Here is a 15,246-nt window from a genome sequence, read left to right as displayed (position 1 = left end):
CATAATGAGACAATAAAAACAAAATTAAAGGAGATAGAAGAGAAAGCTACCAATTTGGAAGATATGCTGAAGGAGGAGGAAAAAGATGTGAAGGTGAAGTTTAATTTTTTTTAATCACAGAAAATTTAGCAACAGTGAATTAATTAGACTCTTAGAATCAGAGCTTGAGGAGATCTTATAAGAAGCTGATTTTTGGTATGATCCCATTTATAATCTGGGTTTGGACATATTTTCATGCATCGCTTCTGAAGATACACTTAGCCTCCTGTCTTCTTTTTTTTTGAGACAAAGTCTTCTTCTTGTTGCCCAGGCTGGAGTTCAATGGCACAATCTCAGCTCACTGCAACCTCTGCCTCCTAGGTTCAAGCGATTCTCCTGCCTCAGCCTCCTGAGTAGCTGGGACTGCAGGCACCTGCCACCACGCCTGGCTAATTTTTGTATTTTTAGTAGAGACAGGATTTCACAATGTTGGTCAGTCTGGTCTCAAACTCCTGACCTCAGGCAATCCGCTCTCCTCAGCCTCCCAAAGTGCTGGGATTACAGGCGTGACCCATCACGTCCAGCCAGCCTCCTCTCTTAAGCTACTAATTTTCCTGTGCCAGTCACAGACTTGTTTTGTGTCATATTCAGGTTTATTGGTTACTAAAGGAAAATATGCTTATCTGGGTATAAGATCACAGCGGCAAATTATTTCAGCGTTTAAGAATGATAATTTTCAAATGATTGTGGCATGATACGTGAATTTAAAGCCTAGAACACATTGGTCATGAGGCTTCCAGGTCAAGACGGGTTTGCTTCCTGAGAGAAGCAGTGGGAATGGGGCTCATTTCTGTTTCCTAGAGCTGCATGCACATAGTGGAGAGGCCGACTGGAGGCAAAGAGTGAGTTCCTGGAGTGTGCTGGGGCCAGCTCCTAACCAGCTTACAAGAGCCAATCGTTCAACTTCTAGGAATTTTCCTATAATTAAAATTATGTAAACTCACAATTAAATAAATGGCACTTACAAAAACAGTAATACATACTTGCACTCATTGCTTCCAAATACTTTATTTTATTCTGTGCTCTTAAGGTTACTTATGTCTGTTTTGTCTGTGTGTTGGAAATACCACACAATGGTCTGCTTCTGTGAATTTCTTCCCAACCCTGCCTTTAGTGGAATCATGTTAGTAGCATGAAATTGGCCGTAATGGGGGTATTTTTACTGTGGAAATCAGATTCTCCCCTAGTCTCTTATCTCCTGGAGAGATGGCTGAACATTCACTTGCTCACCACTGGATAGTGCCTAAAAGGTGGGAGATTGGGTGATGAGATTTCTTCCCTGCAGCACCCTCAAGACTTGAGTAAACTCTGTGAATGTACGGGCCGTATGTTTCCAGTAGACTTCGTTTTTTGAGGAAATCAGGCCAGCATCTAGATAGGGTAACATGGGATGAAATAAGATGACAGGTCGGGGTGCATGACACAGGAATGGAAACCATTCTAGTCTACTAGAATAGAGTAGACCAAAATACATATTGGGGACTTGTTAAAATTGTGGGAAGAGCTTTATCTTCTAGAGGCTAAAATGATGGAGGGTCCAAATTTATTTCTGAGTGCCTACATTATTGTGTTCATATAAATAACACATTTCAAGATACCTACTTTCATTAATCACTGTACTTCTTATCAGGAAGTAGATGTTCAACTGAACCTCATAAAAGATGTGCTGTTTAAGAAAGCTCAGGAGTTACAGACTGAAACGATGAAAGAAAAAGAGGTTGTATCAGAAATTGAAGGAACTCGTTCCTCTCTGAAACATCTCAACCATCAGTTACAAAAACTGGATTTTGAAACCTTGAAGCAGCAAGAAATTATGTACAGCCAGGTAGGTGTTACTTTTGTGAATATCTTCCATATTGATTTGTGACAGCTGTGATGGTCAAGACATGCCAGTGTTCTAAGGAAACAAAGAATTCTAAGTACTCTCTTGGAGGACAGGCAGATGCTGAAGGTGAGACATCATGTTAGGTTAGGAGTAGGGGGAGGGAGCCTTAAAAGCTGTATTTTCCCCTCAATCTGAAATAAGCAGGCAAGAGGAGAGAGAACTCTAGTGAGGGAGAACCATGTTTTAAAGGAACCTGGACATTTGCATCCGGAGTAAAAGACAAGACGGCATGAGATGCCTGAAACCCAGAAAGACTGGGCGTTGATTGTCTTTCAACACTGCCGTGTTGTCTTTCAACAGTGCCCCACCCTCACTGCCATGCCAGTAGAGGAAAAGCTTTTTTTTTTCAGTTTTGTCTCATTTTGTTCTATTTATGTATTTGTGTTAATTTCTTAATATTCTCCATCTCTACATCTTAATTTGCTCATCTAATTTATATTCTTAGTTTTTAAAAATTATAGACATTAAAGTATAATATTAAGAACAATTAATTAGAAGTTGATATTTGAATGTTTCATGGCTAACAATTTGTGACTGTGTTTTGTATCCCTTAGAAAATATGCCCTCAGAAATCCAAGTTCATGTAAATCCAGTGAATTTACTGAGATTCCATCATGGTAGTATGATAAACATCCCCCAGCTCTGTCATATTTTCAGAAGATTGTTTCTGTGTCTATCATGTACCTTGATTGTTGAGATATAGTTTATTTTTGTTCCTCTTAGAGTGAAAAGAATTTGTCCTGAATTACTGAAAGACTAAAGTGACTTTATTACATGATAATGCCCAGTCCAAAGTCTTTGTTTTTACACTTATAGAAATGCTTTTGTTTCTTTGTAATAACTATTTTTTTTTAAAAACTGTAACAGGATTTTCATATTCAACAAGTGGAACGGAGAATGTCACGGTTAAAGGGAGAAATTAATTCAGAAGAAAAACAAGCCCTTGAAGCAAAAATTGTTGAACTTAAGAAGTCTTTGGAAGAGAAAAAATCTACATGTGGCCTTTTGGAAACACAGATCAAGAAGCTTCATGTAACTTAGCCAAAATACATTTTATATTTCAAATATCCTAGTCTTTCTGTTTTAAGTCAACATGTTCCTAAGACTACCTTGGATAGGGTGTTTGCCAGTCTACACACACACATAACAAATGTATGAACAATGTTCTTATTTCCGTACTATTAGTGTGTAACGTTACCATTAATAATGCAATTAGTATATGCTAAATATTGTATGACATGCCTCTAGTATTTAATTTCATATAATCCTTACCGCTGTCCTGTGAGGAAGATACTGTTATCTGTTTTGTAGATTAAGTAATTAGTCCAGGTTATGCAGCGAGTCTGTGGAGAGCTAGGATTTGACGCCTGCCGCATTTGACTTCTAAATACTCTTCAAGGGTACACTGTTCAGAACATCGATGAGTTCTAGTTTTCTATTTTATATCTGCCATAACAAATAACTTGATTGCCCGTTGTCTTTCAAATGCCATCTACAGAGAAGCTGCTCTTTGATGAGTCAGCAGTTGTTACTCAAATCTTTACTTATTTATGATATTTGAAATGATTCGATTCTGTTATTAAGGCAAGAATGTCTTCATCTTTAGGCATTTTATTATGTTTATTGTAATATAAAACTTGTGTTAAAGTTTGACCAGAGAGTAAAAGTAAGAGAGTGAGCGTGGACTTGAATGGGGTGAGAACTTAGCAGGGTCTAAATGTTACTTACCACTGGAAAGGCTATTGATGAGTGTCCTCTGGTGGTTATAAAAAGAATTGCCCTAAATTCCTTCAGGGCTGCAAAAGGTGGAGAGGTATTACTTATGTTTTTCCTCTTATTTTAAAAAGACAAAATTTTGCTTTGGAGTAGTTTGTCATCTGATGAAATATTTTTAAATTGTTACCCTTGTTTAGTGGAAAAAGAACACTTGTTTTTGGATCAGAATGAGTTTTAAATTTCAAGGCTATACCACTACTACTATTTTAACTTTTCTGAGGTCTAGTTTACTCATCTATTAAATGGGGGAAAATTAATATTATTCTAGGACATTTGGGAGAACTAGAATTTGTATCTTAGCACAATACTTCAGTAGGTACTCAATATGTGGTATTGTTTTGATTATTTAGAATACAAGAATATTAATGCTATAGAATATATAGCAGGATGAGATAAATGTATAGCAGGAAGAGGGATAATAAAATACAGGATTATTATAAATATCTGAGTATATAATTTAATGTAAGATATATAATATAGTATGTATTTAATATTTTTGTTAATATTTAAAACATATTTATATACCTTTTTTTCTTTTTACAGAATGATCTTTTTTTTATCAAGAAATCAAACAGTAAAAGCAATGATGAAAAACAGTCCCTTATGAGCAAAATAAATGAACTAAACCTTTTCATTGACAGATCAGAGAAAGAACTTGATAAAGCCAAAGCTTTTAAGCAGGTGCAGTAAAATTGTATGCATACGTAGTATTGAAAACCATGTTTCCATGTTAATTGTAGACAAATAAAAAAATACAGCTAATTATGAAAAAGTCACTGTAATCACTATACCCAATATAAACAGCGTTGAAGTCTGTTACTTCTTTCTAGTCTTTTAAATAAATTTGGCTTTTTATGGTGTATTAAAAAAATTTCTACATGTCATATGTTTTTAAAAATGTTATCTATTCTTTGAAAAATAGATTTGAAAGCTTTCTGTAAGTGCATTGAATGAAGTTACCATAATTTATTTAAACGTCCCCCGTTTTTTAGGACTTTGTTTCTTTCCAATGCTTGGCTATTGTAAATAGTACTACATGTACAATGCAGTCATTCAATTAGTTGTTCATTGTATAGTTATTCAATTAGTTCCTTTGGATAAATTCCTACCTATGTAATTACAGTTCAAAAAGAAATGAATATTTTTAATGTCTTGAAACTATTTTCAATCCCAATTACCTTCTAGAGGGTACCATTAATACTCCTGTAAGCATTCTGTTTTATTCAGTACCACTGAGGCTGGATATCCTAATTTAGAAAATTGTTGGCAATTTGATAGTCAAATATGGTATCTCATCGTTTTAGTCTGCATTTTTAAAGTTGGCGGTTTAAAAATATTTTGTTTAATGATAAATTTTCAAACATTTATTTTTTTGTTTGTTTTTTTTTGTTTTTTTGAGACGGAGTTTCGCTCTTGTTGCCCAGGCTGGAGTGCAATGGCGTGATCTTGGCTCACTGCAACCTCCGCCTCCCAGGTTCAAGCGATTCTCCTGCCTCAGCCTCCTGAGTAGCTGGGATTACAGGCGCGCGCCACCACACCCAACTAATTTTTGTATTTTTAGTAGAGACGGGGTTTCACCATGTTGACCAGGATGGTCTCGATCTCTTGACCTCGTGATCCACCCGCCTCGGCCTCCCAAAGTGCTGGGATTATAGGTGTGAGCCACCACGCCCGGCCTCAAACATTTGTGTTTAAATAAAAATGTTTGAAACACCTTCTCTGTTAGGTCATGTTCCATATTTTTTCTCTTTGGAGCTCTAGTTTGTATTCTTGGACTATTTTTCCACTGAGAGGTTGACATACATAAATTGCTTTACAAAAGATTTTCATATGTAAAAATATTATTTCTGTCATAAATATTGTAAATATTTTCCCCATTTACCTTTACAGTTTTATTCAGTGTTTGTGACATAAAACTTTTCTTTAAACATCAAATCTTTAGGTTTCTTTTTAATTTTTATGCTTAGAAACTTCTTGGTTACACTAAAAATCAGTCCAATGTTTATTATGTCTAGTAGTTACACTGGTCTCATCTCTTAAGATTTTTCATTCATCTGGAATATATTTTTGGTACATGTGAGATGTAAGTATCTAATCTCTCCAACTGAAAACCTATGTTTGTGAAATAATAAAATCTGATATTATGGAGCATTTGATTCTGGGCTTTCTATTCTGAAAACTGATTGATATGTGTATTCTTATGTCAGTATTCTACTCGTGACCGAATTGTTTTAAGATAAAAATATATTTCCACATTATTTTGTGAGACTCAGAGTATAAAAATGGCCATTCATAGGACTTTATGTTTTCTAGATATTATTAAGTTTAATTTCATGAATAACTTCTTCCTTTTGTTTTTTATAATAGCAAAGCTTAACTTTAACATTGAATTATAAAAAGATTTGAAATAACCATAAACCCTTTTCTTAAAAGAAAAAAACCTATGACTCTGAACAATTTAAATTCAGCCCTAGTTAATATCTTGGTCAATGATTAAATTAGAAAAAGGTATATTTTCAATTTTGACTTATGTAGTAATAAAAAGAAAAATATCTTGGTTTTGTGATAAAAAATAATTTCAACATTTGACCATTTTTTTTTGTTGATAGGATTTGATGATAGAGGACAATCTTTTAAAACTTGAAGTTAAGCGTACTCGAGAAATGCTTCACAGTAAGGCAGAAGAAGTTCTTTCCCTGGAAAAAAGAAAACAGCAATTATATACAGCTATGGAAGAGCGAACTGAAGAAATTAAGGTTCATAAAACAATGCTTGCATCACAAATAAGATATGTTGATCAAGAACGGGAAAACATAAGGTAATTTTTAGTTTTAAAACACTGCTGAGGAACTTGGAATAAAAAAATAAGGGTGATGTCAGGAGAACTGGCTGCCCCCTAACATCCTGGATGTGCATCTTTTTCTTATTCGTTTGAAATGGCTTTTCATATAAGACATAGGGCATGTTATAGCCATAAATCTAGGCTCTTCCTTTGGTTAATTCTTCATTCTTTGGATTGCCCGTTTTACATTAAGATCACAAATCTACTTGGAATTGCTTTTCATGTGTGGTTTTTGTTAAAGTCTAATAACATATCTTTTATAAAATAGATATTCAATAGCTGCATCTATTGAAGTGATTTTATCATAGAAAATTTGCACATCTTTATGTGCAAAGATTATTTCCAGCTATAAGTTTTTTTTTTTTTAAATGTTACTGTCAATTTCATTTTTGGTTTGTTGCTGATATGTAGAAATCAGTTAATTTCTGTATATTCAGCAACCTTGCTTAATCCTGTTGGAACAATCAGTAGATTCTAATTCTATATACTGTATTTCATTTATATTGTTTTCAAACAATAAGTTTTATTTCTTGCTTTCCAATCTTTATAACTTTTCTTTTTTCCCAGTTCAGTACTGAAGAACAGTGTTAATTACAGGTATCTTTGTCTTGTTTCCTGATGTCAAACAGAGGGCTTTCATTGTTTTTTCATTAAGCATAAGGTTTACTGTAGTTTGTTTCTGGTTGTTTTAGATATCTTTTACCATATTAAGTGAGCTCCCATCTATTTTTAATATTTACTAAGAGGTTATTTTAGTTTGTTTAATCAAGAATGGATGTTACTTTTATTATATACTTTCTCAGGATTCACTGACAAGATGTAGCTTCTTCAATCTGTTAATGTGTTTAACATACAGATTAATTTTTCAAAGTCAAACCAACCTTACATTCTAGAATAAACCCAACTTGTCTGTCACATACTATCTTTTGCATACATCAAGATTTTGTTAGGGAATATTTTAATACAACTTTTGCGTCTATGTTCATGTGCACAAACCCATAATTCTCCTTGCTCTACTGTCCTTGTCAAGTTATCAAGCCATTAAGCTTATGTCTGCCTTCATAAAATGACTTGTGTGTATTTCTTATTTTTCTCTACTCTGAATATGTTTCTAAAAGAGTGGAATTATGTTTTTCAAAGACCTCATTGGAAAAAAAGCCATTGGGAGCTTGAAGTTTTCTAGGGGAACATTTTCAACTATTGATTGAAATAGTTGAATAGTCCTACTGATTACAGGACAATGCAGATTTTGTATTTCTTATTGATTCCATTTTGGTAAATTTTATTTTTCTCTAGGAAAAATTTTCTATATCCAAATTTTCAAATTTATTGCCATAAAGTTGTTTGTAATATGATTTTATTATTTAATAGTTGTAGTATTTTTAGAGATGACTCCTTTTGTATTCCTGACATTGGTTATTTCTTTATCCACTCATTGGTTGATTGGCATTTAGGCTGGTTCCAGTCATTGTTTTAATAACTCAACTCTACCACTGTAGACTTTTGGAGCAGGGTAAGTCTCACCACAAATTAATCGGTTTTAACATTATTTGGAAAGGATCTGCTATTATCAGAATCTTCTATTGTCCATTCATTATTTCATTAGTTTCTGATCTTGCCTTTCCTATTTTTCCTTCTTTTAAATGGGGGTTTAAATGTTCTTTTCCTAAATTCTTCAGATGCTTAGCTTATTAATTTTCAGCTTTGAAGTCTGAAAAAATACCTTTAAGTATTAGCTTCATCCCACAAAAAGTTAATTTGCCATTATTTTCTTTTTTGCCTTTCTTCTTTCAATTGTCATAGACTTTTACTTTTTAAACTTTATTGAGGTATATTTGAGATATATAAGTTGCACATAGTTAAAGTATACATTCGATAGGTTTTGACATGTATAATACACCAGAGAAACCATCACCACCATCAAGACAGTGTTTCCGTCACCTCCCCAAGTTTCCTTGTACCCCATTGTAATTCCTCCTTTCAGTACCTCCCAAAGTTTCTCTCTCCAGACAACTAACTGATCTGTCGTTTATCCATATGGTTCAGATGGCATTTTCAAGAGTTTTATGTAAATGGAATCCAACAGTAGGTCCATCTTTTATTTGGCTTTTTTCATTCAGCATAATTATGTTGAAATTCATCCATGTTGTGTATATCAATATACATTCTTTTTTATCGGGGTTGACACACTTTTTCTCTAAAAGCTAGGTAAGTAACTTACAGTTCCTTGCAGGCCATACGGTCTTTCTTTTATTAGTTTTGTTTGTTTGTTTTCTTTTCTTGATATTTTTTCTCTTTTTTTGAACTTCAGTTCTATGTTTTATTAGTTTTTTTCTAAAAATTTATTTCAACAGTTTTTGGGAAACAGGTGGTTTTTAGCTAAATGGATAAGCTCTTTAGTAGTAATTTCTGATATTCTGGTGTACCTGAACCCAGGCAGTGTACAGTGTACTCAAGGTCTAGTCCTTTATCCCTCAGGCCCCTCTCATATCCCCTGATAAGTCCCCAAAGTCCATTATATCATTTTTTATGCTCTTCCATCCTCATAGCTTAGCTCCCACTTATAAACAAGAACATAACAGTATCTGGTTTTCCATTCCTGAGGTACGTATAATAATGTTGCCCAACTCCATCATCCAAGTTGCTGCAAATGCCATGATTTTCTTCCTTTTGTGGCTGAGTAGCATTCCATGGTGTATATATACATTTTCTTTATCCACTCATTGGTTGATTGGCATTTAGGCTGGTTCCAATTACTGTTTTAATAACTTAACTCTACCACTGTAGACCGAAAGCCGCCACAGACAATATGTCAAAAAATGAGCATGGCTATTTTCCAGTAAAACTTTATGAATATTGAAATTTGAAATTTTCATGAAACATCATTCTTTAATTTTTCTAACCACTTACAAATTTAAAAGTCATTCTTTGCTTGTGGATTACACAGAAACAGGTGGCAGGCAGGGTGGTTTGCTGACCCTGGCTTTCTCTTGGTAAATAGCAGTATTCCACTGCATGTGTTTACTCCAATCTGTTTATCCATTTACCTGCTGATGGGCATTTGAGCTGTTCCCAGTTCTTAGCTATTATAAACAAAGGTGCTGTGAACATATGTGTTCCTGGTAGGGACATATGCTGTCTTTTCTCTTAGGAGTAAAATTGCTAGATCATGTAGTAGGTACATATTTAACCTTTCAGGAAACATTAAGAAATTGCCATGTATTCATTATTTCTGTCTTTCCTGCTTTTTGTTGTTTTTACTGAATTTTGTTTTGCTTTTTCTTTATTTGGAAGGTATACAGTCTAATTTTAATTATTTTGCTGGTTATTCTTAGATTTAAAAGAAACCTTAATTATTTCTCTATGAATATTGAAAATTAGTTTGTAATATTTTCCCTTCCTAAAAAATAAGACTTTTAGCATCTTTTGCCTCTTCTTTTCCTCTTCCCATCATTCACATATTGTTGAAACAGTGATTATAGTTTCTTTTTAGTGTTTTTAATATTATGTCTGTACTTTTTAAAGAACTCCTTAATGTGCACTAAGCTGTACAGCCAAATGCCAGCAATAACTTAAAACTAACTATGGTTTTTTTTTTTTTCATATATCCCTTGTTATCATTCTATTTTCTTATATTTCATTTTTTGGAGTATGATTTTGAATTTGTTTTTTTTTGAACTGCTGTTTTCTGAAATTTTGCAATCCTTGCATGTTTACTATATGGTTATTCTCCCTTAAACTTGAGTTAGAGATAATTGTGAAACATTGTTTCATATTCTGCTAGATTACAGTGTTGTTTATGAGAAATCTGATTATAGATAAATTTATTTTGTAGGGAAACTGGGTTTTGTTTTCTTTCTGGAAGCTTTGGGATACTCTCTCTTTATCCTTGGTGTTTCATAATTTTCTTGTCTGTGTCCGGGTGTTTTGCCATTTTTAAGTTTCTCTTTCTTGACCCTTCCTGGGTAAACTCTTTTAGTTATTTAAAAAAATTTTTTTTGTCTTAGGATCAGGGGTACACGTGCAGGTTTGTTATACAGGTAAACTTGTGTCATGGGGGTTTGTTTTACAGATTATTTCATTATCCAGATACTAAGCCTAGTACCCAGTAGTTATTTTTTCTGTTCCCTCCACCCACCAATAGGCCCCAATGTCTGTTCTTTGCCTCTTTGTGTCTGTGAGTTAATCATTTAGGTCCCACTTATAAGTGAGAACATGCAGTGTTTGGTTTTCTGTTCCTGCATTAATTTGCCAAGGATAATGGCCTCCAGCTCCATCCATGTTCCCGTGCAAGACAAGATCTTATTCTTTTTTTATGGCTGCATTGTATTCTATGGTGTATATATGCCATATTTTTAAAATCTGTCACTGATGGGTATTTGGGTTGATTCCATGTCTTTACTATTGTGAAGAGTGCTATGACGAACATTCGTGCATGTATGTCTTTATGATAGAATGACTTACATTCCCTTGGGTATATACCCAGTAATGGGATTCCTGGGTTGAATGATACTTCTAAGTTTTTTGAGGAATCACCAAATAGCTTTCCAAAATGGCTAAACTAGTTTACACTCCCACCAACAGTGTATAAACATTCCTTTTCCTCTGTGACCTCACCAGCATGTTATTTTTTTGACTTTTTAACGGTAGCCATTCTGACTAGTGTGAGACGGTATCTCATTGTGGTTTTGATTTGCGTTTTTCTAATCATCAATAATATTGAGCTTTTTTTCATATTCTTGTTGGCTGCATGCATGTCTTCTTTTGGAAACTGTCTGTTTATATCCTTTGCCCACCGTTTAATAAGGTTGTATTTTTTCTTGTAAATTTGTTTAAGTTTCCTATAGATGTTGGATATTAGACCTTTACTAGATGCATAGTTTGCAAAATTTTTTTCCCATTCTGTAGGTTGTCTGCTTACTCTGTTGACAGTTTCTTTTGCTGTGCAGAAGCTCTTCAGTTTTAACTAGATCCCATTTGTCACTTTTTATGTCATGATTGCTTTTGGCATCTTCATCATGAAATCTTTGCCCATTCCTCTGAGCAGAATAATACTGCCTAGGTTGTCTTCCAGAGATTTTATAGTTTTGGGTATTACATTTCAGTTTTTAATCCATCTTGAGTTGATTTTGGATGTGGCATAAGAAAGGAGTCCAGTTTCAATCTTCTGCATATGGCTAGCCAGTTATCCCAGCACCACTTATTGAATAGAGAGTCCATTCCCCATTGATCATTTTTCTCAGTTTTGTTGAAGATGAGACGGTTGTAGGCATGCAGCCTGATTTCTGGGCTACCCTGTTCCATTAGTCTGTTTTTGTACCAGTACCATGTTGCTTTGGTTACTGTAGCCCTGTAGTGTACTTGGAAGTTGGGTAACGTGATGCCTCAAGCTGTGTTATTTTTGTTTAGGATTGCCTTAGCTACTCAGGCTCTTTTTTGGTTCTATATGAATTTTAAAATAGTTTTTTTTTCTAGTTCTATGAAGAATGTCATTGGTAGTTTGACAGAAATAGAATTGAATCTGTAAATTGCTTTGGTCATTATGGCCTTTTTTTTTTGAGATGGAGTTTTGCTCTTGTTGCCCAAGCTGGAGTGCAGTGGCATGATCTCAGCTCACTGAAATCTCTGCTTTCCAGTTTCAAGCAATTCTCCTGCCTCAGCATCCTGAGTAGCTGGGATTACAGGTGCCCCACCACCATGCCCAGCTAATTTTTGTATTTTAATAGAGATGGGGTTTCACAGTCTTGGCCAGGCTGGTGTCAAACTCCAGACCTCTTGATCCACCCACCTCCCAAAGTGCTGGGATTACAGGTGTGAGCCACTGAACCTGGCCAGCATGGCCATTTTAATGATACTGATTCTTCCTATCCATGAAAAACCAGCTTTCTGCTGATTTCCTTAGGCAGTGTTTTGTAATTCTCATTGTAGAGATTGTTCACCTCCCACATTAGCTGTATTCCTGGGTATTTTATTCTTTTGTGTCAATTGTGTAATGGGATTGCGTTCCTGATTTGTCTCTTAGCTTGGGCTGTTGTTGGTGTACAGGAATGCTAGTAATTTTCATACATTGATTTTGTATCCTGAAACTTTGCTGAAGTTGTCTATCAGCTGAAGCAGCTTTTGGGCTGAGACTATGCGGTTTTCTAGATAGAGAATCATATCATCTCCAAACAAGGATAGTTTGACTTCTTCTCTTCCTATTTAGATGCTCTTTATTTCATTCTCTCTCCTGACTGCTCTGGCCAGGACTTCCCACACTGTGTTGAGTAAGAGTGGTGAGAGAGGGCATCCTTGTCTTATGCTGGTTTTCAAGAGGAATGCTTCCAGCTTTTCCCCATTTATGATGTTGGCTGTGCGTTTGTCATAGATGGCTCTTATTATTTTGAGTTATGTACCTTCAAAACCAAATTTATTAAGAGTTTTTAACATGAAAAGGTGTGGAATTTTATCAAAAGCCTTTTCTACATCTATTAAGATAATGTCATTTTTGTCTTTAGTTCTGTTTATGTGATGAATCACATTTGTTGATTTGTGTATGTTGAACCAGGGACAGCTTACACCATGCACCTGGAAAAGCCACAGGCACTCAATGTCAGACTGTGAAATTAGCCACAGGGCCTGTGCCCTGAAAAGCCACAGGGATGGAGCTACCCAAGGCCTTGGGAACCCACTCCTTGTATCAGTGTGCCCTGGATGTGAGACATGGAGTCAAAGGAGATTATTCTGGAGCTTTCATGAGTGCCCTGCCACATTTTTGACTTGCATGAGGCTTGTGGCCCCTTTGTTTTGACCAACTTCTCCCATTTGGAACAGGAACATTTACCCAATGCCTGTACCCCCTCTGTAATTTGGAAGCAACTCACTTTTTTATTTTACAGGCTCTTAGGTGGAAGGGACTTGCTTTGTCTCAGATGAGACTTTGGACTTGGACTTTTAAGTTAATGTTGGAATAAGGCTTTGGGGGATTGTTGGAAAGGTGTGATTGGTTTTGAAGTATGAGAATATGAGATTTAGGAAGGGGCAGGGGCAGAATATGGTTTGGCTCTGTGTCCTCACCCAAGTTTCATCTCCAACTGTAATCCCCACGTGTCGAGGGAGGGCCCTTGTGGGAGGCAAATGAATCATGGTGGTGGTTTCCCAGTGCTGTTCTTGTGAGAGTGAATTCTCATGAGATCCAATGGTTTAAAAGTGTTTGGAAGCTTCCCCCTCTTGCTCTCTTTCTCCCACTGCCTTGTAAAGAAGGTGCTGCTTCCCCCTTGCCTTCCATCATGATTCATGATTGTATGTTTCCTGAGGCCTCCCCAGACATGTGGAACTGTGAGCCAATTAAATCTGTTTTGTTTGTAAATTATCCAGTTTCAGGTGGTATCTTTACAACAGTTTGGATATGGACTGATGCAGTGGTTGTTTCTCTAACTGTGGTGTAGACCAAGTACAGTCAACAGACTTGTTTTCTGGATGTTTTCACAGGGCCAAGGCTTTGTGTGGGGTCTCTGTTTGTAGCTGACTTCTCATCTTTGGTTTCACAGGGGGATGTGTCAGGAAGTATTTTTGGTGTTGAAGCTTGGGGTGTGATGCAGTAGGTGGTGCTTAGGTGTGTTCAGTAGTAGGCTCTTGCTTGGCTGGGTGGCTCCTATTTCCTCACAGTTGTAGCCATGCTCCCCTACAATGCTCTGAAAGTGTGGGCTCCTCTTTCACCTCAGTGCTGGCTGTAGATGATGGCCTGGTGCTCCTGGGCTGCCCACCACTGGGGTGACCTCAGGGTTTATGCTTATTTTCCAATGTGGAGGCAGCAGAGGAAGGTACCTTAACAGTGGTTGTGGCTGAGGATCTTTTGCTTGTCTCCTGAGGGCTCCATCCCAGAGAGTTGCAGGTCAGTAATCACTGGGTGCAGTAAACCCAGGATGAGGGGTCTGTGCTGCGGGCCCAAGCTGGGGATACCTGCTTGGTGATGAGCAGCAGGGGTTCATGTGATCCATGGGAGATGGACTGGCCTCCTCTCCTTGGGTCTCCTGCAGCTTGTTGCAGATATGGATGAGGTACTTAGGGTCTTTGCTCCTTGGTTAATCTGAGGATAGTTGGGGTAGTACCACTGCAGAGCCAGTGACAGAGGCTTTTGCTTGCCCTGGGGCTTCACCTCTGAGAAACATTTAGCTGCTGTTACTGGGACCGTTCAGCTGGTGGGGTGCGGTTGCTGTGCTGCTGGTGTGAGCTTGTGGCGTGCTGGGGAGCAAGGAGTTAAGGGAGTCGGGAGATAAGAGTGGTGTCTTCTCTTTATGACTGCAGCGTGCTGTAAGCTCAGGTGTTTCTTCTCCAAACCAAGGTCAGCAGCGATAGAACTACTGCCGTGGTATTGGCAGAGGGGCTGTCACATGCTTCTGGGAGCGTCTCCAGGAAACTCCAGGCCACTACCAGTGGGTATGCTCAGCCATGGTGGAGCAACTGTTCTGTGGTCACAGGCTGGGGCCCCTGCCTGGTGAATAGTCAGGGGATGGGGGTTCCCAGGGAAGAGGAGCTGAACTCCTCTCTGTGTGGTCTCTTTTAGTTGATTACAAGGTTCTCTTCAGGTCAGGGGAATATTTTTCTATTTATTTTTTTTCTTACCATCATACTCTCCTCTGTTGTCTCTCTTTGTGGTTCATTTTTAGAAGATGTTGGCCCTTTCAGGTCTGTCCTCCAGGTTTCTTTTGGCTCCTTGTATTTT

General features: G+C 36.7%; 1 protein-coding gene across 1 annotated transcript in view; it reads left to right on the top strand.

The window, feature by feature from the left end:
• The window catches only part of CCDC39 (coiled-coil domain containing 39), a 68,991-nt gene that overhangs the window by 29,240 nt on the left and 24,505 nt on the right, over positions 1–15,246 (top strand). The window contains exons 8-12 of the mRNA XM_037730562.1: positions 10–93; positions 1,670–1,864; positions 2,792–2,956; positions 4,244–4,381; positions 6,310–6,518. Coding sequence (XP_037586490.1) covers positions 10–93; positions 1,670–1,864; positions 2,792–2,956; positions 4,244–4,381; positions 6,310–6,518 — 791 coding nt within the window. The remainder of the gene's footprint in view (positions 1–9; positions 94–1,669; positions 1,865–2,791; positions 2,957–4,243; positions 4,382–6,309; positions 6,519–15,246) is intronic.

Source organism: Cebus imitator, unplaced genomic scaffold (assembly GCF_001604975.1).
Source record: "Cebus imitator isolate Cc_AM_T3 unplaced genomic scaffold, Cebus_imitator-1.0 Scaffold353, whole genome shotgun sequence".
Classification (NCBI taxonomy): domain Eukaryota; kingdom Metazoa; phylum Chordata; class Mammalia; order Primates; family Cebidae; genus Cebus; species Cebus imitator.
Note: the sequence above shows the minus strand (reverse complement) of the source record. Positions and strands in the feature narration are given on the sequence as shown.